The sequence below is a fragment of the Pelodiscus sinensis genome, chromosome 7 (genome assembly GCF_049634645.1).
Source record: "Pelodiscus sinensis isolate JC-2024 chromosome 7, ASM4963464v1, whole genome shotgun sequence".
NCBI classification, from domain to species: domain Eukaryota; kingdom Metazoa; phylum Chordata; order Testudines; family Trionychidae; genus Pelodiscus; species Pelodiscus sinensis.
Genome location: NC_134717.1, coordinates 28813120 through 28841055, shown reverse-complemented (window position 1 = coordinate 28841055; position 27936 = coordinate 28813120). Strand labels below are relative to the sequence as shown.

Here is a 27936-nt window from a genome sequence, read left to right as displayed (position 1 = left end):
GTATTTTTTTCACCATTAACATATGTATACACAGAAAACTTATCCAATTCTTGTGTCTCCAGATCACATAAGACGCAATATGAAACTGTCACAGCTATTGCTCGAATTGTATCTACCATGTCTTGTAAATAAATAAGTCGATAATCCAATCCTTGCAATTAAATTACTTACTTAAATCGTGCAGGTGAAAGTGGAGTTGGAGGAAACATTCCTGGTTCAAAGGAATCAAAATAAGTCACCGTCCAAGAAAAGCTGCAGCACGAGAGCCCTGTCATCAAGGCTAAAACAAACAGACCCCAAAATCCTTGGGAGTAGCGGGAGAAAGAAAAGTTACTATAACACCGAATTTCAGAAGAGTTTCACAGAACACACATTTGCAATATAGCATGAATGTTCTACATCACTGAAACAAAGCATTTCTAGTAAGTCAAGCAGAGTAGCTGCTGTTTGTCAGTTCTTTTGACGACAAAATACTTCCATCCCGGAGCAAGGTTACCTTTGTTGGCAGGAGTTCCTGCTAACAATGCACTATTCAGACTAGTACTTGCCATAGCAAAACTTTTGACTTTCAGGTTTTCTTTTTTTAAAAAAAATACTTGAGGCTAATTTACACTATGCAGCTTTTAGTGGCTGTGTCAATACTGCACTGTCACTAAAAGTCAGCATATGTGAACTTAGAAGCATTTTGCCACCTCTGAGGCTATCCCAACAAGCAGGTTTCACTGTGTCAGGAAGAGAGCAGTCCTGTCGACAAAGCAGCATTCACAAGTGCACTTGCTGCAGCAAAACTTTGTCATTCACTGTTTTTTAAAAGCATATGTGAACAACAGAAGTTTTGTTGAGAAAGTGCAGACACAGCCTGAAAGATAAAAGTTGTGTCGTTAAATTGTCAGTGTACACATAGCCTAAGCCTCTGGCTAAGGCCACGCAACAGGGGATGAATTACTAAGTATCCTTTTCTGTTCATTCCCCACTAAGCATCCTGTATTGGCTACTGTAGGAAGACAGAACACTGGGCTAGAGGGACCAGTGGAACCTCAGATACACAAAGTTACATTCATATTGGCAGGGCTCAACAAATCCGCTCGCCCATGGCGAGTAGATTTTGGCAGCTGGCGAGCTGTGATGGGGCTGAGCCGCCCCGCGTCCTACGATGGGAGCGGGGCCACATGAGGGCTTAGGGCGGGGCCAGAGTGTGCATGCGTCCTGACATCAGGGGGAGAGGTGCCGGTGCAAGAAAGCGCCGCAATCAAAAGGAGAGCAATGGAGGAAGGCAGAGGGGAGAGGAGACGGAGGAGAGTAACGGAGGGAGAGGGGAGAACAGAGGAGCGAGCTAGAACACTGTAGTGGGTGGAGGAGTGAAGGGTGAGAGCCGAGGAGGACAGGAGACAGAGGAGGTCAGAAAAGGCAAGAGGGAGACGGGGAGTGGAGCAGGGAGCAGGGAGCAGAGCACGGGGGCAGAGGAAGTGAAAGGAGAAGCAGAGTAGGTAGCAGCCCAGGACGGGGCTCTTTAGTGTCTCTGCTCTTTCTATAATTTGTTGAGCCTTGAATATTGGTCAACTGGACACCATGTGGACACAGCTTCCTGCTGGGACTCCCGCCCTCCCGCATACAGGGGCTGTTAGACCTGGTGCGAGGCAGGACTAAGGAGGTTAAGGACTAGTCGATCCTCCCCTCCCCCTTGCTGCCTCGATCAGATAGAGGCAGCAAAGGGGAGGGAAGGGGGTACTTCAAAGGGGCAGTGCTGAATGGAGCACAGGCTCAGCTGGGAACTCCAGAACAGCATTTAAAGTGCACAGAGCTCGGGAGTCCCCAGCTGATCCCGCGTTCTGGGGAAATGTGGAGTCCCTTGCTGACCCCAAGACTCCAAGCGGGTGCTGCCACTTTGAAATGCACAAGAACCTCCAAGGAGCCCAGAGTCAGCGGGACTTCCCACTGGCCCCGGCACACAGAGTTTCAATTCTGAAATGTGTAAGAGGCCCAGCGGAGGCTCTTGCACATTTCAAAGGAGGAATGTGGAAGTGTCCATCAACTACTCAACTGGTAAATTAATTGAAACAAAATACAGGACTATGTAGCACTTTAAAGACTAACAAGATAGTCTTTAAAGTGCTACATAGTCCTGTATTTTGTTTCAGCTACACCAGACTAACACGGCTACATTTCTATCATGGTAAATTAATTGTTATTTAACATTTTTGGTCAGGATATTAATTTCTTCTGTATTCCAATATATGCTGAGAAATATGTGCTTAACATAAAAAGTTTCTTCTGAGTTTTACATGATTGGATTCTGGCCAGCCAAGATACTCTCCATTGCCTGTTATGTGGCAGTTATGGTTAGGAGAAGCAATCAAGTAGACACAAGCTTCTGGCATTTGTCCAAAGAATCTGAATATTTACTCTAGTTGGCTGTTATAAATAACAAAGTGTTTTTAGTCTCCTCTGAGCTGCAGGAGCTCTGAAAGAACCATATGAATGCATACCTAACAAGCCAGTTTCTATGCCATCTTCATTTTTCTCTTTCTCAGAGCGCAAATCTACAGAGAGAGAGAAATGAGTTATGAAGCATTTTCTAACACAGCAATTTTAGAAACCACCACTCAGCAGGGGCTCACTTTGCTGCATCTCCTCAGCAAAGTCTAAGGACACCAGCTCAGAAAACACTCAGCTTAAAGCAGAGGAGCCAGGAGATCTGGGCTACATTCCTGCTTCAGCACAGCTCTGGTCAGTGTAGAATCTTAATCAAGCTCGCTACCATGAGAGGGCCAGCGTGGCCAAGCCCCCCCATGGTGTATAGGGCAGGCCCCCCCGGAGGGAGGGAGGGGCTGAGCTCCAGCAAATACACTCTCCCCTCTCCTCCTGCTTCTTCGCCAGGCCCGCGCCTTCCACCGGGGCAGCCGCGGCGCTCGGACGGGTCCCCGCTCTCCCCACGGGTCCCGGCCGCGGCCGGGAAAGGCAGCAGGCGCCTGCTCCCTGGCTGCGAGCGGGACCGACAGTCCCGCAGGAGCTCCGCGGCGCGGGCCCCTCACCTTTGAGCACGAGGCAAGCGATGGCCAGCAGGAAGGCGAGGGCGGAGACGGCCAGGAGGCAGCAGAGCATCGAGCAGGCCCGGGCCGGCCAACGGGCCCCCCCCTGCGGAGCCATCAGCCCGCCATTCCGCTTGTGGGGCAGCGGGACTCCGCCCTGGGACGCCGAGACGCCGCTCGCTGCTGCCACCTCTTCCTCCTCCGTCTCCTGCAGCAGCTCGGCCTGCAGGCTCCGCGCCACCGCGCCGCCCCCCAGCCACGGCGTCCCGGGGGTGGCCCCCAACCTGCTGAGCCGGCCCAGCCGCCCGCTGCTGCCCGCAGTCACAGACATGGCGCAGCCGGCGGGAAAGCGCAAAACACGGGCCGGAGCCCAAGGCGGGGCTGCCCAAGTTGAAACTCCCACTCCCGCGTCACCGGGCACCTACCAATCTGCCCGCGTGCAGGGGCGGCCAGGAAAAACCATCAGCAACCGCTGACCCGGAACAGAATGGAAAAGACTGAACTCGGCACGTACCAACGCCTGTCGACTGAGGGGAAGACAAGTTAACGTCTGTAACTAGGCGCCTACCAACTCGCCTCCGAGGGGCAGTGGAGAATCGCGTGCAGGTCATCAGCGATAGGCGATTAAGGAACGTGGGTGTCGCGCACCCCCTCCTTAGGTGTCAGTGGTTCCTTCTACCTTCCTCAGCCCCGCCTGAATCGTCCACGTGACCTTTTCCCAGCATTCCCTCCACACGTCCCCCCCCCATCGCAGTTTCTTCCCCTCGCGAGCTCCGGAGGCCAGCGCGAGCGGCCCTCGCGCGCCCTCTCCCCCGGTGAGCGGAGGCCCCCAGCGCGCTAGACCGCGGCGGGCGCCCTTTCTCTCCCCTGCCTCTAGCGGCGCGCACTACCTCGCCTGACGCGAACCCCTCGCGCGCCCGATTCCGGCGCGACCCCTTTCTCCCGCGGCGCGGGGCCTTTCTACGCGCCCGGGCCGGGTCCCCTCGCTCCGCTAACGGTCTCCTGTACGGCTTCCGGGGAAGACTCCGCGCCTCCGTCCGTGGGCCGGGGGTCGCCATGTCGGGCGGGGATTCGGCGGCAGCTGCGGCCTCCCCCCAGCCGCTCCCCTTTTCCTTGCCGAAGCCCCCTCCCCTCATGCAGCTGACGCCGGGGGACGCTGTTCGCCCCGTCGCCTCCGCCACGGACCAATCGCCGAAGAGTTCCCGGTTGGGAGGCCGCCCGGATTGGCCGACTGGGAAGCCTGTCAGCCTCCTGGCCCCGCTGCTCCCGCCCCGTGGCGAACCCGAACCTCTGATGCCCTTTGGTCCCTCGTCGCGGCAGCCGCTTAGAGGGAGGCTGCTTGGCAGGTGTGGCGGGGGCAGCCTCTTGAACCCCTCGATGAGGCCGGGCGCAGTGGATAGAGCGTCCCTCATGGTAAGCGGAGGGTCACATGCTGTAATGGGGAAGGGGGCGGGGACCTTCCTGGCGGCGACAGGAGGCGTGACGAGATCTCCCGGCTGTATCCCAGAGAGGGCACCTACCCGTGGACATGCAATACAGTGGGGACAACTCCGCTCCCGTTCCTAGGGGCTGGGGCTAGTGCCTGAAGTGTCTTTAGAGCAACAGGAACCTGACGGCATCCTCCAAGCCTTCCCTTTTGCCTTTCTCAGAAACTCCTGGGAGGAAGTTTCAGGGGCAGCTACAGTAGGACTAGTGAAGTCTCCACCTTAGGGTGCTAATGCATCTTTCTGACTCCGATTGGACTTAGAGGGGGGTCCTCCATCTCTGTATGGGGTTGGCTTCTCCCACTGAGCTCGTCTCTGATTATCCCTTGCTTTTATTTCACTTGAACTTCAAAATATTACAACAAATGGTCTGGTAGCACTTTAGGGACTAACAAAACATGTAGATGGTATGAGCTTTCATTGGGCACAGCCCACTTCTTCAGATGATCGGAAAAATGCCCACAAAAGCTCATGATACCATCTACATATTTCTTTAGTTTATAAAGTGCTACCAGACCATTTTTTTTCTGTAACAGACTAACTTGATTACCCCCTGAAGCTTCAAAATATTAGTGACTCAACACTACGATGTTGACCATTCTGCATATCTGCAAGCTGAAATCCAAGTTTATAATTAATGTGATTTTCATTTTGCTATACCACTTGATGATACATTGATAGCTAAGTTAATGATGGTGTATTGAAATAGTAGATGAGGCAGGATAGTCATAAGTGGTGTTATGTTTAACTTAGCTAAATATTTTTTCATTGTTTTAAAACCTTTCATATTTCCATAAATCATAATTTTCCACATTCAAGAGGATCTGCAAGGGCCCATTGAAATAAAAGGACAAAAATAATTGAGAAGCTCTCTGATTACTCTTTCAGTTTAACCTGTGTCTTAGATATTACTGAAGGAAGGAATCACAATGTAGATATGTATATGTTTCTTTTATATAACTAAAAAGAGGTTTAAAAGTTACGTCCACTGACAAAAATACTGAAAGCTACTATTAAAATGATCAGATGTTACTTCAGCTTTAAAGCTAAAATAATTGAGATGATCAGTGCAAGATTAATCCTTTAAAAAGTACTTCTGTGATAATTTGGAGAAAATTTGATGGCTGATTATATTCTGGTTTGCAGAGATTTGTCATTTCTGTGTCTTTTCTACTTATTTTTTAAGATTTTGTATTTCCGTTGTTTACTTCTTGTTACTTTGATATATTTTGATGTACATGCTAATAATTTGATGGATAAATCATTCTTGATAAAGTGCCCTGTATAAAGTCAGTTTCCATACTGTTTCAAATTCCTGTAGATTACAATTTTTTCCTGATCCTAGTGTCTCAGTGCCTGTGGTATTGCATTGCCAACTATAGATGCAGCAATAAGGTTAACTTTTTCACTCATTTTTAGTATAGTAAATTTCCGATAATCCGGCACCTTTAGGACCCAGGGGGTGCCGGATTATCAGATATGCCGGACTGTCGGAAGGGAGGGCTGTGGGGGATCTGGGGTGGAGTCGGGGGGGATGCGCCTCTCGGTGCTGCGGGACCAACCTGGCAGCACCCCAGCTGCTCTGCCCCAGACTTCCTCAAGTCAGCTGCTGCTGAAACCGACCAGCAGCGACCAGCAGCTGACTCGGGGAAGCCTGGGGCAGAGCAGCAGAGGTGCTCTGCCCCGGGCTTCCCAGAGTCAGCCACTGGTCAGTTTCAGCAGCGGCTGACTTGGATGTCTGGGGCAGAGCAGCTGGGGTGCTGCCGGGTTGGTCCCGCAGCGCCGAGGGGCAGAGCAGCTCCAATTGTCTGGCTGCCTGGAGCACTTCCGGGTTTCAGATGGTGCCGGATCATCAGGAGTGCTGGACCATTGGATGCCGGGCCACTGGAGTTTTACTGTAGAACTAATCTTCCTTCAGAACTATTGTTTGTTCTAAAAAAACCTAAAATATTTGGTCCATAAAGTTTAATATATGATGCAGATGTTTGTAGAAAAAAACAGGGAGAAAATGTATTGGTGCTAATATATAACTGGCACCTTCATATTGCAGTTAACTTTAAACGTGTGAAGGAGAAGATATTTTGGTTATCAGATCTGTTTCCCTGCCTGTGTATGCTTCCAGTGAGCATAATCTATTGAAATGGCATGTGTGAATCTTAGCATCTATAGGTTTGTTAGGCTTTTGTTTTATATTTACACATTGAGAGGTTTTCCAGGTGGCTCCCTAGGCTCCTGTAAATGCAGGGAGCAAGCCAGCGTGTATTGGCTTCCTCCTTCCCCCCTCGTTCTCTGCACTGCTGCTTCTCTATCAGAGGCAGCAGTGTGGGAGGAGGGGCAGGCTGATCCACAGAAGCCTGCACCCTTGAAAGCCGGCTTTCCACGGGCACCTGCTCTGGCCTTCTCCCTGCCTCTGATACAGAGACAGTGAGCCATCTGTGTGCACGTGTAGTCATTAGGATTAACCAGGCTTATTAGTTAATCGTGTTAATGACTACATGCTAACATTCCTGTTGTTGAAAGTGGTTCATTCAAGGAGCTATGTCATGAAGATACAAGCATTGTGATATAGCTAGTTTTTTGTGTATTTTTCTTCATCTATCATAAGACAGATAAATGACTAAATTTCTTCAGTGGTAGCATGTTTATTATGCACTTATCCTGTGTTTTTACATATGTACAGTTTTTACTTCGGGTACTTTGATAGTAACATCTTTGTTTATTAACGTTATCTTTCAGATGGGGCACCCAGGCATGCCACATTATCCACCCATGGGAATGCACCCAATGGGCCAGAGACCACCAAATATGCCACCAGTTCCACATGGGATGATGCCTCAGATGATGCCTCCAATGGGAGGACCACCAATGGGGCAGGTAAGGCAGCTTGGCTGCGGGTGGGAGGAGAGGGGTGTCCTAAAATGATCTCAGAGAATTCCAAAGACAGGTAAGTATCCCAGAGTTGTTTAGAAATAACAATGCTAAAAATAAGTCATTAAAAGTAATGTTTTTATAGCATCATCCGTCAGTAATGCAGAAACTACTTTAAATATGACAAAAATAACAAAATTCTCCTGTGGTTTCCAAATTAAAATGGTCTGGTACTTCAATCCATAAATTTTGTTACTTTTAATTTAGACTGTGTTCTATTAGTCCTTAAAGATAAATAAGGTGCGGCAATTTAAAAACCCCAAAATCTTGAAAATCAACAAAAAACTCCCTCTTTAATTCTAGCAAGAGACTATAATGTCATAATGTCGAAGCTGGAAATTTTTTGTCTTTTGGCTGTGTGCTAAAAGAGTCTTATAACCAGAGGGGATTGAGAAAAATTACAGGAGATAAAGGAAAAGAATGTAAAATTCTTTTGCGTTGTTTTATTCTTCTGTTATATACTGTTGTTTTTGCACTGTTGTCCGTGCTATGCATGTCTTGAAAAATAAACTTGGTCCCATAGTGGCAGATATAAAATGTTGGCAAATAAAGGGGCCTAAACCATACATTTGTGTATATTGTAAGCTTTCTGTTTTTAACAATGAAAGGCCCTGGCCATTGCTTAGTAAGTTCTCAATTTGAAATGGAGCAGTTGCCTTCCTGAATGTGCAGAAATTTCTAGTGATTCTGGTTTTCCTAAACAAAAGCAGAATCAAATTGACATGGTGGGGAAGAGGGGTAGGAAAGGAGGGAAGGACACACTTTCTGCAAATTTTGTGAGGAGTCAAATGCAAATGTGAATGCTGCTTTGGCTGCAGGAGCATGGGGGGCTAGTAGTATTTTGTTTGCAAAAGTGTCAATAAACAGCATTCAAATTCACCAACTTTTAGTGACATAGCCCTGTTGCTAAAAGCTGCATAGTGTAGACTTAGTCAGAGTTACAAGACCTCTAGTACTTAGAAGTCAGTCAGCAAAGGGTCCAGGGACCCTGTGGCATTGTGGTTGGAATTTAATTACCCTCTCTCCCAGAGTATTGAGGCAACTCCTAAATCTTAATGCCTGAGTGTAGCTCACCTTTCATATTAGAAGATGTAGGCCTGTGTAGTACATCACACTGTACTACACAGTATGGCAGTCTGTTGACATACACAGAGGGAGGGGGGAGAAAAAATACGGTACCTGCTTCAAAGAGCAGTGCAGCTTAAAAAGACAAAGGCAGATGGAAGCGGTGGGTAATACAATGTGCAAGTAAAGTGTTTAGGTTGATCTTAGGCATGTGTTTTGCCAATTATTAGCATTTGTGTTTTTTTAGTAATAAGCACACTAGTCAGTCCCATTGTTGTCTCTTACCCAACAGTTTTCAGCCAGAATCCCATTGTCCTTGTGTCCCATTCATCTACCATCTTATCCTTTTTGTCCATGTAATGAAGAGTTGCCACATAGTATAATGAAAAAAGTAAGTAGATAACTTAGTCAGCAATCTTGGGGCAGCCATTGTGGAACAAAAGGCTCTTGATGGGAACGGGAAATAAATGAGGGCATGTTAGAGCTTTAATAACTATATGGCCAATAAGAATGGGCCAGTAGACTGATATTTGCAGTCTAGTATATTGAGAGTCAGAATATCAGCCTATTGGCCCATCTTCCTGGGTGCTAGGACAATTCCTTTGATAAATGCCAGCTTCTGCTTGTCTCTGAAGCGTTCTGGGAGGGGATAGTCTGAAGGTTTGTAACCTCACTTCTCAGGTGCTTTGGTGGGACAATGCCATGCTGCTTTTTTGTGTCTTTGAGTGATACTCTAGGATTCCTTCTCTATTTAATTCACAAGAAAATCTCCTGGGGCTGAAAATAATTGGGTCTCTTTTCCCAGCTTCAATTCTCAAAGGCTTTGAGTCTGAGAAATAACTGCAGTATTGTCCCAGAAAATTACTAAGTTACACAGAGCGGCTTCAGAGTAGTAAGGAATGCTAAAGATTTCTGTAGGTACTTTTGCAAGGGCTTCTAGGAAACTTCACATACTTGGATCCCACTTAGTTGGAAGTAGCAGTGGGGCAAGAGTGCTTTCTTCTCCTGCTTCTACAGGATGACGAGGAATAGGAGGGCCGCCTTCCAACTTTTCCTTTCTACCTCACCCTCCCAAGAAAACATTGTGGATTGAGGTGGAGCAGTAGCCCTACCAAATATCCCTCTCTCCACACAAGATGCAAGATGAGGGGAGTGGTAACCCGATGCTCCCTGAAGATACAGGGGGATGGGGTCACTTGGCCAGCCTGCCAAAGTCTATAAAGGTAATGGGGGATGACTGAAACTTAAAGGGGTTGACTTCCCAAGGCCTTTTTTTGGGGACTGAGTGATGAAAATTTCATCAGCTGAATATCATATTAGTATAGCACTACTATTTGTGCTTTTTGCCACATTTATTTATGGGTTATCAATTCTTAATAGTGAGAACCAGTGCAAAATATGAGGGAAATCTTGTAAGAGAATTTTTAAACAGCTTTATATAGTACATCAGCTGGTCACTAATAACCACTTTATCTCTATAAATTGGCTGTGGTTCCTGTCACTTCATAATAGTTTAAGAATATACTCCCAGACTAAAAATTAGTCATCAAAGTAAAAGATATGGGTCTTTGTTTCATCAGACAGCATACAGATTTGCCTCAACTTTAATAAAAGCCTAAGAGCCAGACCACATTACCATGTTCAAATTGTTTTAAGGCAGGGGCGGGCAATAATTTTCACAGGGGGGCCACTTAATGAATTTTGGTACAAGGAAGGGGCGTGGCCTGGGCAGAAGGGGTGGGGCTGAGGACTTGCATTCCTCCAGAGTTGTCTAGGGTCAGAGCTTTGAATTTAAAACATTGTAAAGGGCTTGCAGCTCACAGACTGCTGCTACCAAGTTGCCTGGCAGCCACCTGAGGTTGCTGCATCTATTTAAAGGGCTCATGGCTCCAACCCCTGCCAGGGTAGCACTGTGACTGGGAGCTGTGAGTCAGTTAAATAGGATCTTGCTGCCTGAGCCACTGCCTGGAAATTCAGTGGCACGGGCAGTAGGATATAAATAGAAAACAGCCAGATGCAGTTTGCAGGCCAGATCCAAGTATTAGGTGGGCCAGATTCAGCCCTTAGGCTGCATCTTGCCCTGCCCTGTTTTAAAGGAAGAAGCATGGTTTAGAAGTAGCTTACTTTTTTTTGCATTCATATTACATGTTTTCTAGATGTTTATAACCATTCAAGAAGTGGTTTTGAACTCTTCGTTCTTGCTATTTAACTGTTTAATAGCATTATTCATCTTGAAAAGCTCCTGGCAAACATTAATTCTTTCAGCACTATTGTGAGGCAAGTACATCAAGTATTACTCTTGCTTGGGGAAAAGGAAAGAAGGTATCAAAGTTAAAAAAAACTGTGGTGGATCACAAAGGGGATCAATCTTAGAGTCTGAAATACCATTTGTGATACTTAACTAATTTTGTTGTTCGATGGCCCACAGATTTTCTGAGATCTTTCCCTCTAGGTTTCCTGTTCTAGCCTAGGATTCCTGTTATGAAAGGCACAGTCTTATCAATAGGTCACTCATTTTGTCATTTATTATTGAGTCTCCTGTATTCCAAATAGTGCTGTCTACAATAATTGTCTTACCTTCCTTTTAATATTTCAGAGCCTAGTTGAAATGTATGCTAATTTCCCTTTAAAATAGGAAGTTTGTTGTAGTAAATTTGCTGAAAATCTAGCTATTTCCTAACTTAACATGATTGCTAATTTTATGTAGAATTCTACAAATGTTTGTTACATTTTCTTTGTGTCCTGGGGCATTATTAGACTTATTTATCAAACAATACGTAGAGACTGATATGTTATAAAAAAGTTCTTACTTTGGAGCTGTATTATTTCAAGTACACTCTGCAATAACATTTTAATTGTAGATGCCTGGAATGATGCAATCAGTGATGCCTGGAATGATGATGTCTCATATGTCCCAAGCGCCTATGCAGCCTACAGTACCGGTAATCTTTAAAACCTGTCTTTTCACTTTTTAAACTGCTTTACTCTATGTGAATACTATTGCTAACATTTCATAAAGTCTAGTTAAAGTTGTATACGATGATGATAAAAATATCCTCCTTTATGTATAAAATTCTGTGAGGAATAGGTGAGTATTCGAATAAAGTTTCAGGAGACCCACATAAAAGCAGGCATTTACCCCTTAATGGAAGAATGATCTGTATTTAGTCTAATTACTTAGTTTACATGAAAAATATTTTGTCCCTATCCAGATTTTAAAATTGCATGTAACCATTGATATTTTTTTGTAACACCAAGCACTTTCTCTTTGTACATCTGTTGTAACTTTTCTAAAAATAAGGTATTTAATACTCATCCAGATTTCCACACAACAAAAATAGTGAAACAATTTTAATTTATTAAATCTCTTGAAAAATACCAACAACAGAAATATCATTGATTTCTTTCATATTAAGTTGATTGACCATTCTAAGCTTTGGAGGAACTCCAGAGATTCTAAAGGAAAATTACAAAGCACAGTGGTTAAAAGAGATGTGGTATACTAACATTCAGTCCAATTTTAAATATGCGAAAATATGGCTTCAATAGATTTTTGGAGCGCTGCGTAATACTTTCTACTCTAAAATAATCAGATATAATAAAATATCTGCAAAGTACAATTTACAGTTTGCATAGTGTTTAAGGATACGTTATTTCAGAATCTAAACACTAAGCAATATTTTAATTAAGATTACCATCATCTACTGTTAAAATGAAATAGTTCTGAGAATTTTTTCTTGTGATGTTGACAGCTGGGTCTTGCTTTCATGCTTTGCCATATTTGAAGCAGAGGGGAATTTTTTTCCTAGGTTGCATTAGTAGGCAGTTGGTGTTGTCCTTTCTCTGATGTATGGGGTCACTTGCTAGGATTATCTGCAATAGCAAGGGTTTAGATGAGCATTGGTTCATCCTGGTCTCTCAGGATGCATCTAGACAGCGCAGTTATTTCAAAATAATTGATGTTATTTTGAAATAACAATGCAAGCGTCCACACAGCAATTTCATTATTTCGAAAAGAAAAAAAAGAAATAACAGATATCTTATTCCGACTTGTGTAAACCTTGTTCAATGAGGAATAATGCCTATTCCGAAATAGCTATTTCAAAATAGCTGTAGTGTGAATGCTTCATTGCTGCTATTTCCAAATAGTTCCTCCCAGGGCCATTCAGACTAATTACTTCCCAGTGCCTGCTGGGTCTCTAAATCAAGTTAACACATCCACATTAGCGAAGCCTGCCTCAGACTAATTTTGAGGTAGCGTAGACGTGCTATTTTGAAATAAGCTATTTCAGAAAAAAATTCCGAAATAGCTATTTTGAAATAAGCATGCTGTCTAGACGTACTCTTATATTCTTTGCCTGTTTGGTCTTCAGGTATTAATATTTTATCATAATTCCTGTTGTTAGGTTTTTAGCTTTGGGGTGGATGGGTGGCGTTTAATTGTCTGTGATACACAGGTAGTCCTATTACATGATCTGATAGTCCTGCCTGGCTCTAAACTTTCCTATTATGATCTGCTTTTGCAGTTGTCATGCTTTATGTAAGCCTTATAACTCATTATTCCTAAACCAGTGATGGTCAGTAAATAGCCTATGGGTTAGATGCAGTTTGCCAGATACTCCTATTGGCTGAAAATGGTGATCAGTGGCCAACGGGAGCTGCGGGAGACTGTACCTGAGGCACATGGGGAAAATTAAGTATTTGGTGACCTGACGGGCTAACTCTGGCAAACCGCATCCGGCCCACGGGCTGCTTATTGCACACCCTGTCCTAAACACTAATTTAAAATACCCAGAACTAGCTGTCTGATGATTTATTTCCCTTTTCAATGTTGTTACGTGTTTGTACATGGGTTTATTGGTTGTCTGTCATTTTTATTACTTAATATTGCATACACATAAAAAAATAAAAATTAAATTGAATTGCCACCCCAGAGAAATTGTATAAACCCGAGTTGACTGCCCTTTACTTTTTTTCCCAGTATCACAAAATCTTGTATTAATATTTGCGATCAAAGCGTGACTATTTCTACCTAGATTTGTTTAGCATCTTAAAACTGAGTCGTCATGTGCAGATAATATACATGCAAAAGGGATCGTTTTGTGAACTTCAAATGTCCATAGTACGTTAGTGTTTTGACAGGTGGTCCATATTTTGAGAACAGTTTTTCCTGATGAGAGTCTGGCCACTGAATCTGGTAGGAGAAGGTTATTAAATAGGGCCTCTGGTGCATATTTCTTATGCTTTTACTTAATGGTCATTAGGGATGTAAGCGACTAGTGGGCTACCCGATAAGCAAATTCTTATTGGATAGTTGAATAGGAACTTGACTAGTTGCTTCTCCCCACCCTGTTGCCTCTATCAGAGAGAGGCAGCAAGGGGGGAGCAGGAGCTGGTCCTGGGTGGAGGGGAGCCAGCTTAAAAGCTAGTCCCCCATCACCATTTCCGTGGGGGGCAGGAGAGGCACAGGGATGCAGGGAAACAGTGCGAGCAGGGATTTAAACAGTCCTGTTTGTGCCTGTCCCGACTGCTGCTCCTCTCTTGTTTAAATGTATAAGAGCCACCTGCAGCTCTTGTACATTTCAAAGGGAGAGAGGCAGCGGGAGAGTGAGCACCCCCCTTATTGACTAATTGAGTAGTCGATGGAAATTCCATCGACTATATTAATTCCTCATTTAACACGGTAGATACGTTTCAGAAAATGATCGTGCTAAGCAAAAACGTGTTATGCAGGGTCAATTTTCCCATTGAAAATAATGGAAAAGGTTGGAGTTGTGTTTCAAGCGGTGGTGTCAAAGTCAGTTTTCTGTTGGTGCTGAATCGTCTCCAGCCTGCACTTGCTTGCAGCTGGCCGCTGAGCACAGGCAGCTGCCTTGGGACCGGGACACAAGGTTGGGGGAGAAAGGGGATTTGGTTATAGCAGGGAGGGGAGGTGTTTGGCCCTGGGGAAGGGAAGGGGAGGAGAGCGGAGGGGGATTGGGTTGGGAGTATGCCCCGGTGATGGGTCTGCCGGGACCCGCACTGCGTCCAGCAAAGGGGGGTCGGTGGGGGAACGGCACAGCAAGTGGTGAACCCTCCGCAGCTTTGAAGGGAGGCGGGGGAGCCCCGCGCAGCTACCGGTGAGAGGCCGGCTGCGGAAACTCAGCCGCTGGCCTGCAAGTAGGGGCGGAGGAGAGAGGGCAAGGCGCCTGGATGGCTGCTTGGGGCTTTCCCCGCCTCCCTGCAAAGTTCGCTGCTCGCCGCGCCGTTTCCTGCCGACCCCTCCCCCCATCGCTGGACGCAGTGCGGGTCCTGGCAGACCTGTGACGGGCATACTCCCAACCCAATCCCGCTCCCCTTCCCTTCCCCAGATCCAAACACCTTCCCTCCCTGCTGTAACTCAGTCCGCCTTTCTCCCCCAAACTTATGTCCCGGTCCCAAGGTAGCTGCCTGTGCTCAGCGGCCAGTTGCTAGCAAGCGCAGTCTGGAGCCGCGAGCGCACATGCGGCTCACAGCAGCCCGGCCGGCCGAGAGAGCAGTTGACCAGAGCCCTTGCGTGTTATTTCAGGAACGGTTGTGTTATTCAAAAAACATTCCTTAAAAAAAAAACTCGTGCTATCATGAAAACGTGTTAAGCGGGCACGTGTTAAATGAGTAATTACGGTACTCGACTAGCTAATTAATCAAAATTTAACACCCCTAATGGTCAAGATGTTATTTATTTGTAGCTGTTTTCAGTATGCCACATTTCAGTGTGTTTACTATCTTGCCTTCTTAGAAAGGATGATAAAATACATGTACTCCAAGTGCACGTTAATTTCCTTTGTATTTATTAAACATCTTAAGAGTGCACCTTGTTAATTATCTCTTGTTTTAGTATTCTTTTTTCTTTTATACCTATGAACTGTTCAAAACTTTGTCTAGGTTTTTTGTTTGTACTCATGGCTTACATCCACAGATTACTTCAGTAATGATGATGTACATAATAAAATTCAACGTGCACATGAGAGGAAAATACTAGAGTAACATTGCTTGGTATCCTTAATTATTTTCTTACGGAGCTGGAATTCTCATGACTACTATTATGGGAGGGGAGAATGGGGACCCACCTTTAAGTTGATAGAGCATTTTGCTGTTAGAAAAGCTTGTTCAGGTTACTTCTTAGAAATTGAATAGTATGGTATTTAGAAATGCATTTGTTGCACTGTTAGTGTTTTAAAATAATTTGTTGGTTGTTTCTACAGCCGGGAGTAAACAGTATGGATGCACAAGTAGGTATGTATACACAAACCTTTTTTTATATTTTATAGTAAACTTGCTTAAATCTATTTACGAACAATATAAATGAAACTTTATCCAATTTCCCTTCTTTATATTAACTATAAATTTTAGTTTATACTGATGGTTTACTTTTCCTAGTGTCCTTTTCAAAAATGAAATAATTTCATGGGGAAAAAACCAAAAAGGTTAATTGTCATATGCCTTTAAACCCTTATTTTTGTGACTTACTGGTTTTCTTTAACATTTTTATATTTGTAATTAATTATTTTACACACTTCAGAAATATAAATTTGAGACTTATCCTGTTCTGATTGGGGTATTTTGTTTGCTTCTTTTCTTCTTTATGTATTGTCATGGACTTCTATTCTTGAGATGCCCAGGCCGTCTATAGTCCACCCTTCCATCCCCCCCCCCAATACCAAGCATTCAGACCAACAGGATATTTCAGGAACTCATGCCTCCTTCTCATAATAATGTGTTGCATGTTCTGTAGTAAAAGGATTCTTTTTATGCATGAATAGCACCTTCTTGAGAGATCAGTTGAACTTAATGCTCATGAAACTAATGGAATTGCCAGTTGATTATCTAGAGCAAAGATGTTTGTGTAAGCCATCCTTTGAAGATTGGATGGATTTCCCATGTCTGTACTGTCATTATAAAGTGTCTGAGAGCCAAAATGATAACTTGTACAGGCAGTCCCCGAGTTACACAGATCCAACTTATGTCGGATCCGCACTTACGAACGGGGCTTTCTCGCCCCGGAGCTCGCAGGCAGCGGGACCGCCCAGAGCGCAGTGGTCCCGCCACCTCGACCTCCGGGGCGAGAAAAGCTGCTCTGGGTGCCCCTGGTCTGCTGGGGACCGTCTCCAGCAGACCAGGGACACCAGGAGCAAAGCCGGGGAGGCGGAGGGGTTCCGCGCCTCTGAGGCTTTGCTCTGGCAAAGCCTCAGAGGCGCGGCACCCCGCCGTCGCTGCCGGTTTGCTCCCGGTGCCTCTGGTCTGCTGGGGACCGTCTCCAGCAGACCAGAGGCACCAGGAGCAAAGCGGGGAGGCGGAGGGGTCCCGCGCCTCTGAGGCTTTGCTCTGGGAAAGCCTCAGAGGTGCGGCACCCCGCCACCGCTGCAGCTTTGCTCCCCGTGTCCCTGGTCTGCTGGGGGGAGGGGGGCGCAGCTAGTCCGCCCCCCCACCCCCCAAGCAGACCAGGCTTTTGTTGTGGACCTTGGGGTAGAGCAGCTGGGGTGCTGCTGGGTTGGTCCTGCAGGGACCTACCTGGTAGCCCAGCTGTTCTGTCCCAGGCTCAAGATTCAGCGGCTGTTGAAACTGATCAGTGGCTGATTCCAGGAAGCTGGGGGCAGAGCAATTCTGCTTCCAGCTTCCTGTAGTCAGCCCCTGGTCAGTTTCAGCAGCAGCGGCTGAATCTGGAGCCAGTTCCGACTTACATACAAATTCAACTTAAGAACAAACCTATAGTCCCTATCTTGTACGTAACCCGGGGACTGCCTGTAACGCTGGCTCCCAACAAGCACAGGCTGGAAGCCAGCAACCCCTTCCCCTCTTCTGCCATTTCTGGTCCTACGTGAGGCCGCTGACTTCCAGCCTGGGGCCAAAAGCAGCCCCCACTTGCATGTCCTCCCCTTATCCCCTGTTTAGTAGGTTAAACAGAGGGAAACCATGCAAAAAATTATATTCTCAACTATGAGTGGAAGTCAACAATTGCATACCACCTGAACAAATCAAAAAGTATTTAAAAAGAGAGGCTGAGTTGCACATGCCATAAAATGTAGTGTATTATTTCAGCCTTTGTCAAAAAATCACTGTTGTTTGATAAGTGGTTTGATGTAGTCCATAGAATCTTAGGCCATGTCTATACAGGTTGGACCTCCCTGGTCCAGCATCCTTGGGACCTGACCCAACCTGGAGTGGTGGTTTCTGGTTCCCCTCCAACCTTCGCGCGATCACTGCCCTTTCCACTCTCACTGGTCCCGCTGCTCTACTAGGCAGCTCTGCCATCTCTGCGCACTGGGGTCCTGTTGTTACTCCCAGTTCCTGCTGCAGCGCCCAGCAGCCCTGCTGCCTTTGTGCACCAAGCTTTGAGTGCCACACTGTGCAGCCCCGCTGCTTCTGGACACTGCATTCCTGCTGCAGAGCCAGGCTTTTGCTGCCGCTCTGGGCAGCCCTACAGCCTCTGCACCAGGCTCCTGTTGCTGCGCATGGGGCTCCCACAGTCCTGCTGCTGTGATGGGGCTCCCACTGTCCTGGTGCTAGCCCTCCTGTGGGACTTTCTGGTCCTGGAATATTCATGATCTGGACCAGGGAGTCTCAGTCAAGAAAGTTTCAATCTGTACTAAACAAAGGGACTAGTACATTCCTGTTAAATCCAATGCTCAGGGTGTCCCCATCATCACCATTACTCCGGAGTTGTGAGGAGTAAAGGAAGTTGACTGGAGAATTTCTTTTGTCAACCTCCTGTTGTGGGGATGCTGGAGAAATTCAAATTAAGGTAAATTGACTCTGCCTAGGGGTGGCCAAAAAATTGCGGCTCTTGATGGAACCGGGATGGAACCCGGTACTGCTTAGGTCAGCTGCTCTCATGGCCAAGTCGCTGTGAGCCTCATGTATGCTCACGGCCAGTACTGTTCCGCTCATGGCCCCCAGTGCACTATGTCATATCTTGCATGTGCAGGCCGGGTTGCACACAGTGTCCCAGCCTGCGCGTTCTAGCAACTGGCTACTGAGCGCAGGCAGTGGTCCGGGTGCAGCAACAGAGCCAGTGGTGGCTCTGGGACCTGGACATAAGGTTAGTGGGGGAGGGGGATTAGGTTAGAGCAGGGAGGGGAGGTGTCTGGCTCTGGGGGGTGGGGAGTGTGCACTGTGTGCTGGCCGCTCAACATGCACGCTCCAGTGCCTGGAGGGAGATGCATATGGCTGTAGTGGTGGCTCCACCTCCGGGACATGAGAATTAGGTTAGGGTGGGGGGCAGAGGGGATTGATATAGAGGGGGGCTGGTGTTTGGCTCTGGGGGAGAGGGAATTGGATGGGGGGGTATGCCTGGCTCTGGGGAAGGGGAGGGGGATTGGGTTAGAGCAGAGGGGGTGCCTGAGGGAGAGGAGGGGAAGAGCAGCCAGCACGCTTCCTGAGACCAGAGATCCCCAGGTACTGGCCCTTGCTGTCTGTCCCCTCCTCCTGGCCAGACCCCCCCCCCCCCCCCCCCGCCTCCCCACAAGTCCACCAGCACAGTTGGGGCCATGTTAGTGAGGCTTGGGGGGTTTTGGAGTGGCTGTTTGCATCTCACTTGTGTGGCCCTGACTGACTTTTCTGTGGGTCAGTGACTCCTGACTTAAAACAGGTTCTCTGCCCCTCTCCTAAATAAAGACAACGCTGAAAAATTTTGTTAGACATAATATTTTACTTAAAAATGAAGCCTGGCCAACAAGCCCCCAATTGGGGCCAAGCCCCCATCTGGCGCAGCACCGTAACACTCCTGCGCCCCTCCCCCCAGACTCCAAACCAGAGCCTATCCTACACTGGAATCCCCTGTCCTAAGCCTCTCACATCCCCAAGTTCCTGCACCCCCACATCTCCAGTCCTCTGTCACAACACTCCTGCGCCATCCATACTCTGTAAATCAGTGTCCTGAGCCAGTCATACTCCCAGCCTCCCTGCTCTGAGCTCCTCATGCACCCCAGCCCAAACTCCTGCACCCTCACAGCCACAAGCCTGCAGCTTGCTCAGCACCCCAAACCCTCCCTCTGACTCCAACACTCTCCAGCCTGGAGCCCCCTCCCTGAGCCAGCATCCTCTTCTCTACTTCCTCTTGTACGCAACTTCCCTCCCAGAGCTTGCATACCTCACCCCTTCCCAGTGCTTTTTTTGTGAGCCACAATAGCAGTGGAGACTGTGAAGAGCCGGGGCAAAGTTGTTGAGCACCAAAAAAAAAAGCAACAGGGCTGCGGAGACCTCCGGAAAAGTTAACAAACAAACAAAAAAAGCCGTGCCCTGGAACGGATGTACCAGCACCTGTTTTCCCCCAGCTCTCTCTCTTTTTTGTTTGTTTGTTTTTTGTTAACAACTTTGCCCCTGGCTCTTCACGCTGTCTCCACTGCTGTTGTGGCTCTTCGTCTGGAACGGGTTGGCCACCCTGGCTCTAGCTACTTTATTTAAATAGCTGGAGTTGCATGTCTTAAGTCAACCTTCCCGTTTAGTATAGGCTTGCTCTTTGGAATGTAGTACAAGAACGAGTTTCAGAGGGTCGTCTAGTCCAGTCCTCTGCTCTGAGGCTGGACTAAGTATTTTGGGAATCATTCCTGACAAGTGTTTGTGTAACCATGCATTGGAAACGTACAATGAGGGAGATTCCATATCCTCCCTAGGTAATTTGTTCCATTTTTTAACTACCTTACCAGACAGGAATTTTTTTTCCTGATGTTTAACTTAAATCTCCCTTCCTGCAATGTAAGCTCATTTCTTGACCTGTCCTCAGTGTTTAAAAAAAGAAATTTATTCACCGTCATTTTTAAAACTGCCTTTTACATTCCTATGGGCAGTTGTCATCCCTCACTCCCTCCTCTTTTTTGTTTGTTTGTTTTTTGTTAACAACTTTGCCCCTGGCTCTTCACGCTGTCTCCACTGCTGTTGTGGCTCTTCGTCTGGAACGGGTTGGCCACCCCAGCTCTAGCTACTTTATTTAAATAGCTGGAGTTGCATGTCTTAAGTCAACCTTCCAGTTTAGTATAGGCTTGCTCTTTGGAATGTAGTACAAGAACGAGTTTCAGAGGGTCGTCTAGTCCAGTCCTCTGCTTTGAGAGAAATAATGTTAAGGATGAAGTGAATATTAACTATATGTGATATTTGTCAAAATAATTGATGGAAGGCCCCAACATGCAGTTTAATTGCACCATTGGTGAAAGACTGCACTGGAAAGTGCTTCTATCTTGGTGACTATCACTTCACCCAGAAAACACATCATAACATCATATCTCAAGCCATCATTCAAATGGTAAAATTTTGAAAGGGCTTACAATATTGTTCAAAAGCTTCAGAGGGGTAGCTAAGTTAGTCTGTAACTGGAAAAGCTTAAAAACAATGAATAGTCTAGCACAGGGCTACTCAACATGTGGCCCGCAGCCCTTTTTGTTTGCAGCTTCTATGCAGCCGTTTTCGACAGAATTGCGTCTAGACCACAGTTTTACTTTTGAAATGGCGCTTTTTCAAAAGAGCGCAATTACACTATTATGAAATGAAGCATGGGATATTTAAATCCCTGCTTCATTTGCAATTTTGAAGTGTCTAATTTACATCCCTCTGTCCAAAGAGGGATGTAATCTAGACACTGCCTATGGTGCTGCAAGACTATTTGTTGTTTAAGTTTTTCCAGTGACTTAAACGGAAATTAAGCACATGCTTACCTGGTGCCATGAATAGAGTAGTTTTCCTGAAGTGGGGCCTGCATAAAGAAAAGTAAATTGTGTTTGTGGATTATTGCTCATTATAAGTCCAAACAAGTGGTGCTGCAACATGATGTGTAGCCTGACAGACACTCTTGCCTATGAGCTGTGATTGGATGCCCCGGGGTGCATACTCATTTCAAGGGTTAATTTATTCTAATAATCTTGTTCTGGAGTTATTCATGTATAATCTTTCATTTAGTTTTTAGCCAATCTTTTATTTACAATAAGTAACTTTTTAACTTATAAAAGATCAGAGAGGAAAAATATATTTTAGAAGTGTTTTCTGCAGCATTGGGTTTCTCATTCTACACTTTTTTTTTTTTTTTTTTTAAATAGGCACTGTACCTCCTGGAACACAGGTGAGTTTAAAAACCATGGCTTTAGAAACTTAATAGACATTTAATGACTGTAAGTCCATGTGTGGACATTTAAAAGAAAAAAAAAACTTACTTGATTATCCTTCCCCTGATCCTCGGGTTTCTTTTACTCTGTAGCTAGTACACTACTTATGCACTCGCTATAAATCAGTTTCTATGCTTAGACATTAATGTTTTGTCTATTAGACAACAATTTTTTGACTACCGATTGAAAACTTTAATTGCCCCCAAAGTATTTTTACTAGTTTGTCAACCAAACATTCTGGCCATTCAGTATTTAGGCCTGAGTGCCAAATGTGTTGAGATCTTTTTTCACCTGTTGAGTTTTCTGATTGAACTTACAGGGGAATGTTTTTCCAGTTCTCAAGACAGCAATCATTACAATACAGGCAGTCCCCGGGTTATGTCAATCCGACTTAAGTCGGACCCCTAGTTACGAACGGGGGGGGGGAGGGCCCAGCTAGTGCGAGGTGCCTCCACCACTGTCGCTGCCTTCGGCGCGGGGGCCGCTTCCCACTAGCAGACTAGGGAGACGCAGAACTAGCCCCCTCCCCCCCCCCCCCCCCCCCCCCCCGCATCAGACCAGGCTTTTCTCACCGCTGGTCAGTTCCACCAATGGCTGAATCAGGACGCCTGGGGTAGAGCAGCTGGGGGGCTTCCAGTTTGGTCCCACAGCGCCGAGGTGTAGCGCTACTGGGCCAGCCCAGCAGTACCCCAGCTGCTCTGCCCCAGGCGTCCCCAAGTCAGCCGCTGCTGAAACTGACCAGCAGCTGACTACAGGAAGCCCGAGGCAGAGCTGCCAGGGAGACGCGGAGCAAAGCCACGGAGGACGCGGGCAGTGGGACCATGGCGCGTCTCGGCAGTCCCGCCGCCGGCGTCTCCCTGGTCTGCTGGGGGGGACCCCTCCCGCCCAGCAGACCAGGCTTTTCTCGCCGACGCCTGGGGTAGAGCAGCTGGGGCGCTGCCGGGTTGGTCCCGCAGTGCTGCTCCTCGGCGCTACTGGACCAACCTGGCAGCACCCCAGCTGCTCTGCCACAGGTGTCCCCAAGTCAGCCGCTGCTGAAACTGACCAGTAGCTGAAACTGACTACTGTAGTCAGCCGCTGGTCAGTTTCAGCAGCAACTGAATCTGGACGCTAGTTCCGACTTACATACAAATTCAACTTAAGAACAAACCTACAGTCCCTATCTTGTACATAACCCGGGGACTGCCTGTATTTGTAGAATCTCTTCTTGTTACCCTTTATGTCTCTAGGTAGATTGAGCTCATTTTGTGCCTTTGCCTTTCTAATCTTACCCATACTTCCGTTGTTGCTTATATTCATCCTTTGTAATTTGACCTAGTTTCCACTTTATATCGGACTCCTTTTTGATTTTTAAATTTGTAAATCTGAATCATTTTTTGGTTTTTGTATGCTATTATTCTGTTTAAAATTTTTATTAGATATATTTAAAATGCACATTCTTAAAAAAAACTTACTCAGAATTGTGTTTTCCCCTCAGATCACACATCCAGTAGTTTGTGCAACCCAGCAAAGCACCACAACCAGCAGTTCTATAAATGAAGATCCTTCTAAACAGGTTTCCGCAGTTTCTGCTTGTATTTAACTTTTGTAGAGTTTTTTGTAGCATTCTATAATATTTTTATTGCTTCTTGTTTCTCATTGATAGTCTGTTTTATTTTTTTCAGAAATCTATGTGGACTGAACATAAATCACCAGATGGAAGAACTTATTATTATAATACTGAAACAAAACAATCTACATGGGAGAAGCCAGATGATCTTAAAACACCTGCTGAGGTAAACCAAGTTCATGGAAAGATATAGAACAAGTGACTTAAAATAAGTTCAGTATACTGTCCATGAGATATGTATTAGAATTTTTATTTCAATGTAATTTATGGCTGTAAACACCTACAAAAACAATGTTACCAATTATAATTAAATGAAAAGGTCTGTTGTAAATGTTTACGGTGAAGATTTAAAAAGGTGTATTGTTTCAAGTCTTCATAAAACACTACTTGCCTGAAGTGTGGATTCTTCACGATACTCATTGATGTGCTTTTGAGGTCACTGTGTAACATCTGCTTTACATTTTGCTATTTTTCTTAAGAAAATATTTTCTTTGTATGTGCATTGATAAGTTTTAAGGGTTTTTTTTTTTAATTTATTTTAAGCCTGATTTTGGGTGGTTTTAGGATATTTTAATAGTTTTAATATATCATTATAATAAGATTTTTAACAAATGGTTTTGCACTCTTTAGCAATTGTTATCTAAATGCCCTTGGAAAGAATACAAATCTGACTCTGGAAAGCCTTATTATTATAATTCCCAAACAAAAGAATCACGCTGGGCAAAACCTAAAGAGCTTGAAGATCTTGAAGGTAACAATAGTGAAAATTAAGCATTTTGTGTATGTAAATATTTTTTTCAAATGAAGAATGGCACTGTTAATTTAGTGCAGGAATAGTGCTTCCTATTAAAATCAGAAGAGTACTGGAGCTTTGCCCCAGCAATATAAAATAATTACTGAACAGAACTGATCTCTTATTTTAATTATGATCAAAGTCTCAAAGATTAAATTTAATTTAATGTTATCTTCTTCAGTGTGTGTGAAATAATAATGGTGTTTAGCTATCTTAGTTGAAAATCAGTCAAAATTATGCATAAATCTGTGTTTGTAAATTATGTTGATAATCTTTCTCTACTGCCCTGCCAACATTTAATCAATTATTGTGCATAGCTTCAACACATGACTATTGGCAACAGCTAATTTATCAGTCAAAAGCATTCAAACATTCAGAGGACATGTGTAAAGTTTTATCTTAACTTTATCTGTTTAATTTTGGGAGATGGTAGGATGGAGAGGAGGAGAAACACTTATTTACATAAGATCATATGATTTGAAAGAATGTGAATCTAGATCTCCTTTAGATTTCTTCTTGATATTCCACAAATGCAATATTATAGTTTGTTTTGGTGGACTGTAATGCTGCCTTAGTGTTTATTTTAGGAGTAAAATATGGTTGTTAATTTCAGTGAATCAAAGCCATGGTGAAGAAATTACAAAATATTAAAAAAATATTTTAATGAAGCTAAGGTAATATAATAGTACAAATGGGTGAAGAGAAGGGAAAGATTCTAAATATTAGGAAAGCAACATTGGTATTTTAAAAATCAGACAGAAAAAGATGACTGAATAGGTAAGATGCAGTTGAGTAAACCTTATTTGCCTGTATTTGGGATGTAAAAATACTGTTTGCTCAGTTAACTGTTTTAAACTTCATGTTTAACTGTTAACCAATTAAACAGGGACGGTCTTGAGCATATACTCACCGTGGGTAGGGACTTCTTTGGCAGGCTGGAGTGGGATGAGGCTTTCCAGTTAACCATTCACATCCATAGTCTGTATTGAAAGTAGCCTTTTTTGCATGATGAAACTGAAAATATGTACTTTTGTTTGAACAAAAAAGAAAAAGTAGTAGTTGCTGTGTTTTGATTTGATGCTTGTATCATTTCATTTTAATCTATCTTTAACCTATCTTTTAAATTATTGAAACAAGAATACTTAACATCATGAATATCAACAATAGTGTGATCTATTTTTATATACCTGACCAACTTCCTTAAAAAAAGCTTGTGTTTTCTTTTCCAAATGTAAGCTTCATGCGAACAGTTGCATTTTTAAGAAATATTTTCTTCTTTTGTTCTTTACAGCGATGATTAAAGCTGAAGAAAACAGGTATGTGTCTAAAAATACTTTTTTTTTCTTAAATTGGTAGTAAGAATGCCTATTTTTCCATAAACTGATATAATCTTGATCTCTTAAAATAAACTTCTAGCTTGCTTTCAGTCTGTAAAATGTTTTAACACTTGAGTATGAGAGTATATTTTCATTATTTAATTTAGAAGTGCTCTTAATTTAGAAATCTTCTAACATTTGTCCCTGCATTTTTTAAGCCATACAGTTCTTAAGAACTCCCTCCTTTTGAAATTATTTTTGATCTTTTTCTGTGTGTGTGTGTGTGTGTGTGTGTGTGTGTGTGTGTGTGTGTGTGTGTGTGTGAAAGAGGAGAGGGAGGGGGGGGAAGGGAGTGTGGGGAGGGGAAACATGGTAGACTCAAAACTCTTGACGATGTCCTTAGAAACTTATGTAAATTGTAATATTTTCACTGAAATTTAATTGAACTTAACATGACTGTAAAACTCTTACTTTGATTTTCTTATTTCATATATTCAGTGGTAAACCAGACGAATCAACTTCAACATCGTCTGCTCCAGCTGTTACAACAGAAACTACAGATACTGCCACTGCCAGCACCACTGTTGCCGCCGCCGCCACCACCACCACCACCACCGATGTTGAAACTACTGTGGCTGCTAGTACAGCCACTACAGCCACTGCTATTCCTGCTGCAGCAGCTGCTCCTGAAGCTGAAGCTTCTACAGTTGCCCCTGTTGTAGAAAATGAAAGTACAGTAACTACAACAGCTGAGGAACAAGTGCAGCAAACTACAACTACCACCACTGCCGCTGCCACCACAACAACCACCGCTCTCACCACCACTCCTGTTGTACAAGAGCAGAATGTAGAAGCTGTCACTAACACTGTAGAGGAAACTTCTAAACAAGAGGCTGCAGCAGAGTAAGTAAAATGCAGCAATTTGAGTTGAATACAGTTCCCTAATCAGAGGCTTTTTAGTCTCAAGAGTTGTAGCATTGTAGTTATATTGGAAGTGGCTACATTTTTTGTTTTTAGGGGGGAGAGAGGGAATACAGCAAAGCTAGTGGAGAGAAACGGTTAAGAAAAGAAACAATGTCCAAATGCTTTTTAAATTATTCTTTAAAAGCCTCCTCATTTTTCTCATAGGGCCTTCACATTGGGGATTGAATTGGGGATTGTTTCTTTTCCTACATTTTAAAAATTAAATGTTAGATAAACAATATGAAAACATATCATACAGACTGTCATTGTGAAAAGTGAGTTAGACTCATTTTAAATATTTGAGAATGTGCACAGGTAACTTCACTTCTGAGATGCTTGTATATAATTTAGAATTTACATTTTTTTTAAAAAATACAAAACTAAAAACAAAAATATAGCCCCCTCCCAAAAGGCTGTTGTCCCCAGCTTAAAATCCAAATCAAGTAAACCCAACAAAGTTGGTATCTCACCTTCTCAATTGACTGCAACTAGTCTCTGCCTTCCATCCATCACCAAAGCCTGTGAGAACAGCCAAGTTTTATAGTGTACTTTCAAGATCAGTTGCTTTAGACACTGTAAGGAGTAATTGCAAACTCAAGATTAATACAATTAATACCCTGTTTTCTTTCCCTACCCCTAACTTAAATCAAGGGTTAGGGTTAGATTGCAATAGAAGCACTACTATTCTAAAGAGGGAGGTATTTTTAAAATGACTTGTTTAGATAGTCTTAGTTTCTGGGCTTTTCTCATAATGTGTGTAATTTTATTTTAGACTAGCAAATTTTAATTTTTATATTAAGTATTTCTATCTTATTAATTTATATTTTTTGAAAGGTATTTCTCAAGAGATGCTTGTTAATTAGACATCTCTTAAATTTGATAACTCTTCTTGGTTTAACTGAAAAAGAGTGTATTTACCTAAGGCATGTCATATTTTGTCTTTAATCCTTATAGTGTTACTCCCAAAAAAGAGGAAGAGGACACTCAACCAGTTAAAAAAACATATACATGGAATACTAAAGAAGAAGCAAAGCAAGCATTTAAAGAGCTGTTGAAAGAAAAGGTGTTTTTTTAATTGAATTAACTACTCTTCAAACTTTCCAGAATTATTTGCCGGAGAAATTACGGATTTTTTTTTTTTTTTTTTTTTAAAAAGATTGACCTTCCAACATTCATTTTTCTTAGTTACTCCAGTAGGAAGTGTACTTGTTTAGGCAATTTTTATATATTGCCTATGCTTTTAAAAAATATATTTGTGTTTTAATCAGGCGGCTCACAGCTCTTCTTCTGTTTTTTACCCAGTGTAATGCAATTTTAAACATTTTGTCCAAAATCTAGGAATTTATTACTTCGATCTGCCATATGAAGATATGGTAGAAAGTTATAAGGATGCTTGCTGACTGACAAAGGCAAAAGCTGTCACTATGTTTAAGTGCAAATTAAGAGTGACTTTTGCATTAAAATACATTTGTAGTCAACAAAAATCCATTTCCTTTACCTTACTACTGGAGTTGCCAGGTGTCCGGTATTTACCTCAACAGTCTGGTATTTTTGCCTCCTATCCAGTGTAAAAACATTTGGAAAATATTGGACACCTAAAATGTCCGGTATTTTCTGACACCCCCCCCCCCCCCCCCCCC

General features: G+C 44.1%; 2 protein-coding genes across 8 annotated transcripts in view; one reads left to right on the top strand and one right to left on the bottom strand.

The window, feature by feature from the left end:
• Positions 1 to 167: 167 nt before the first annotated feature.
• On the bottom strand, positions 168 to 3443 carry ARL6IP6 (ARF like GTPase 6 interacting protein 6). Its single transcript, XM_075933415.1, has 3 exons — positions 3033 to 3443; positions 2487 to 2540; positions 168 to 304 (listed from the first exon to the last, which is right to left on the bottom strand). Exons 1-3 carry the CDS (start codon positions 3358 to 3360, stop codon positions 168 to 170), a joined length of 519 nt encoding a protein of 172 aa, XP_075789530.1. The 5' UTR covers positions 3361 to 3443.
• A 97-nt stretch (positions 3444 to 3540) lies between these two features.
• The window catches only part of PRPF40A (pre-mRNA processing factor 40A), a 57642-nt gene continuing 33246 nt past the window's right edge, over positions 3541 to 27936 (top strand). For 4 of the 7 annotated variants that reach the window (XM_025185923.2, XM_075933409.1, XM_075933408.1 and 1 more), the window contains exons 1-12: positions 3541 to 4442; positions 7250 to 7387; positions 8799 to 8897; positions 11368 to 11448; positions 15730 to 15760; positions 21550 to 21572; positions 23093 to 23170; positions 23280 to 23390; positions 23855 to 23975; positions 25309 to 25333; positions 25832 to 26236; positions 27251 to 27359. In XM_025185923.2, the coding sequence (XP_025041708.2) occupies positions 4086 to 4442; positions 7250 to 7387; positions 8799 to 8897; positions 11368 to 11448; positions 15730 to 15760; positions 21550 to 21572; positions 23093 to 23170; positions 23280 to 23390; positions 23855 to 23975; positions 25309 to 25333; positions 25832 to 26236; positions 27251 to 27359 (1578 nt within the window). In that variant the 5' untranslated portion in view covers positions 3541 to 4085. Of the gene's footprint in view, positions 4443 to 7249; positions 7388 to 8798; positions 8898 to 8965; positions 9730 to 11367; positions 11449 to 15729; positions 15761 to 21549; positions 21573 to 23092; positions 23171 to 23279; positions 23391 to 23854; positions 23976 to 25308; positions 25334 to 25831; positions 26237 to 27250; positions 27360 to 27936 lie in introns of those variants that run through there. The other 3 variants (XM_075933413.1, XM_075933410.1, XM_075933412.1) reach the window with 2 other exon arrangements.

Coding starts and splice junctions, on each gene's coding strand:
- ARL6IP6 (XM_075933415.1), bottom strand. CDS start 3,360: ATGTCTGTGACTGCGGGCAGCAGCGGGCGGCTGGGCCGGCTCAGCAGG. Junction 2,541..3,032: donor CGCTTGCCTCGTGCTCAAAG/GTGAGGGGCCCG, acceptor CTCTCTCTGTAG/ATTTGCGCTCTGAGAAAGAG. Junction 305..2,486: donor CATAGAAACTGGCTTGTTAG/GTATGCATTCAT, acceptor GCTACTCCCAAG/GATTTTGGGGTCTGTTTGTT.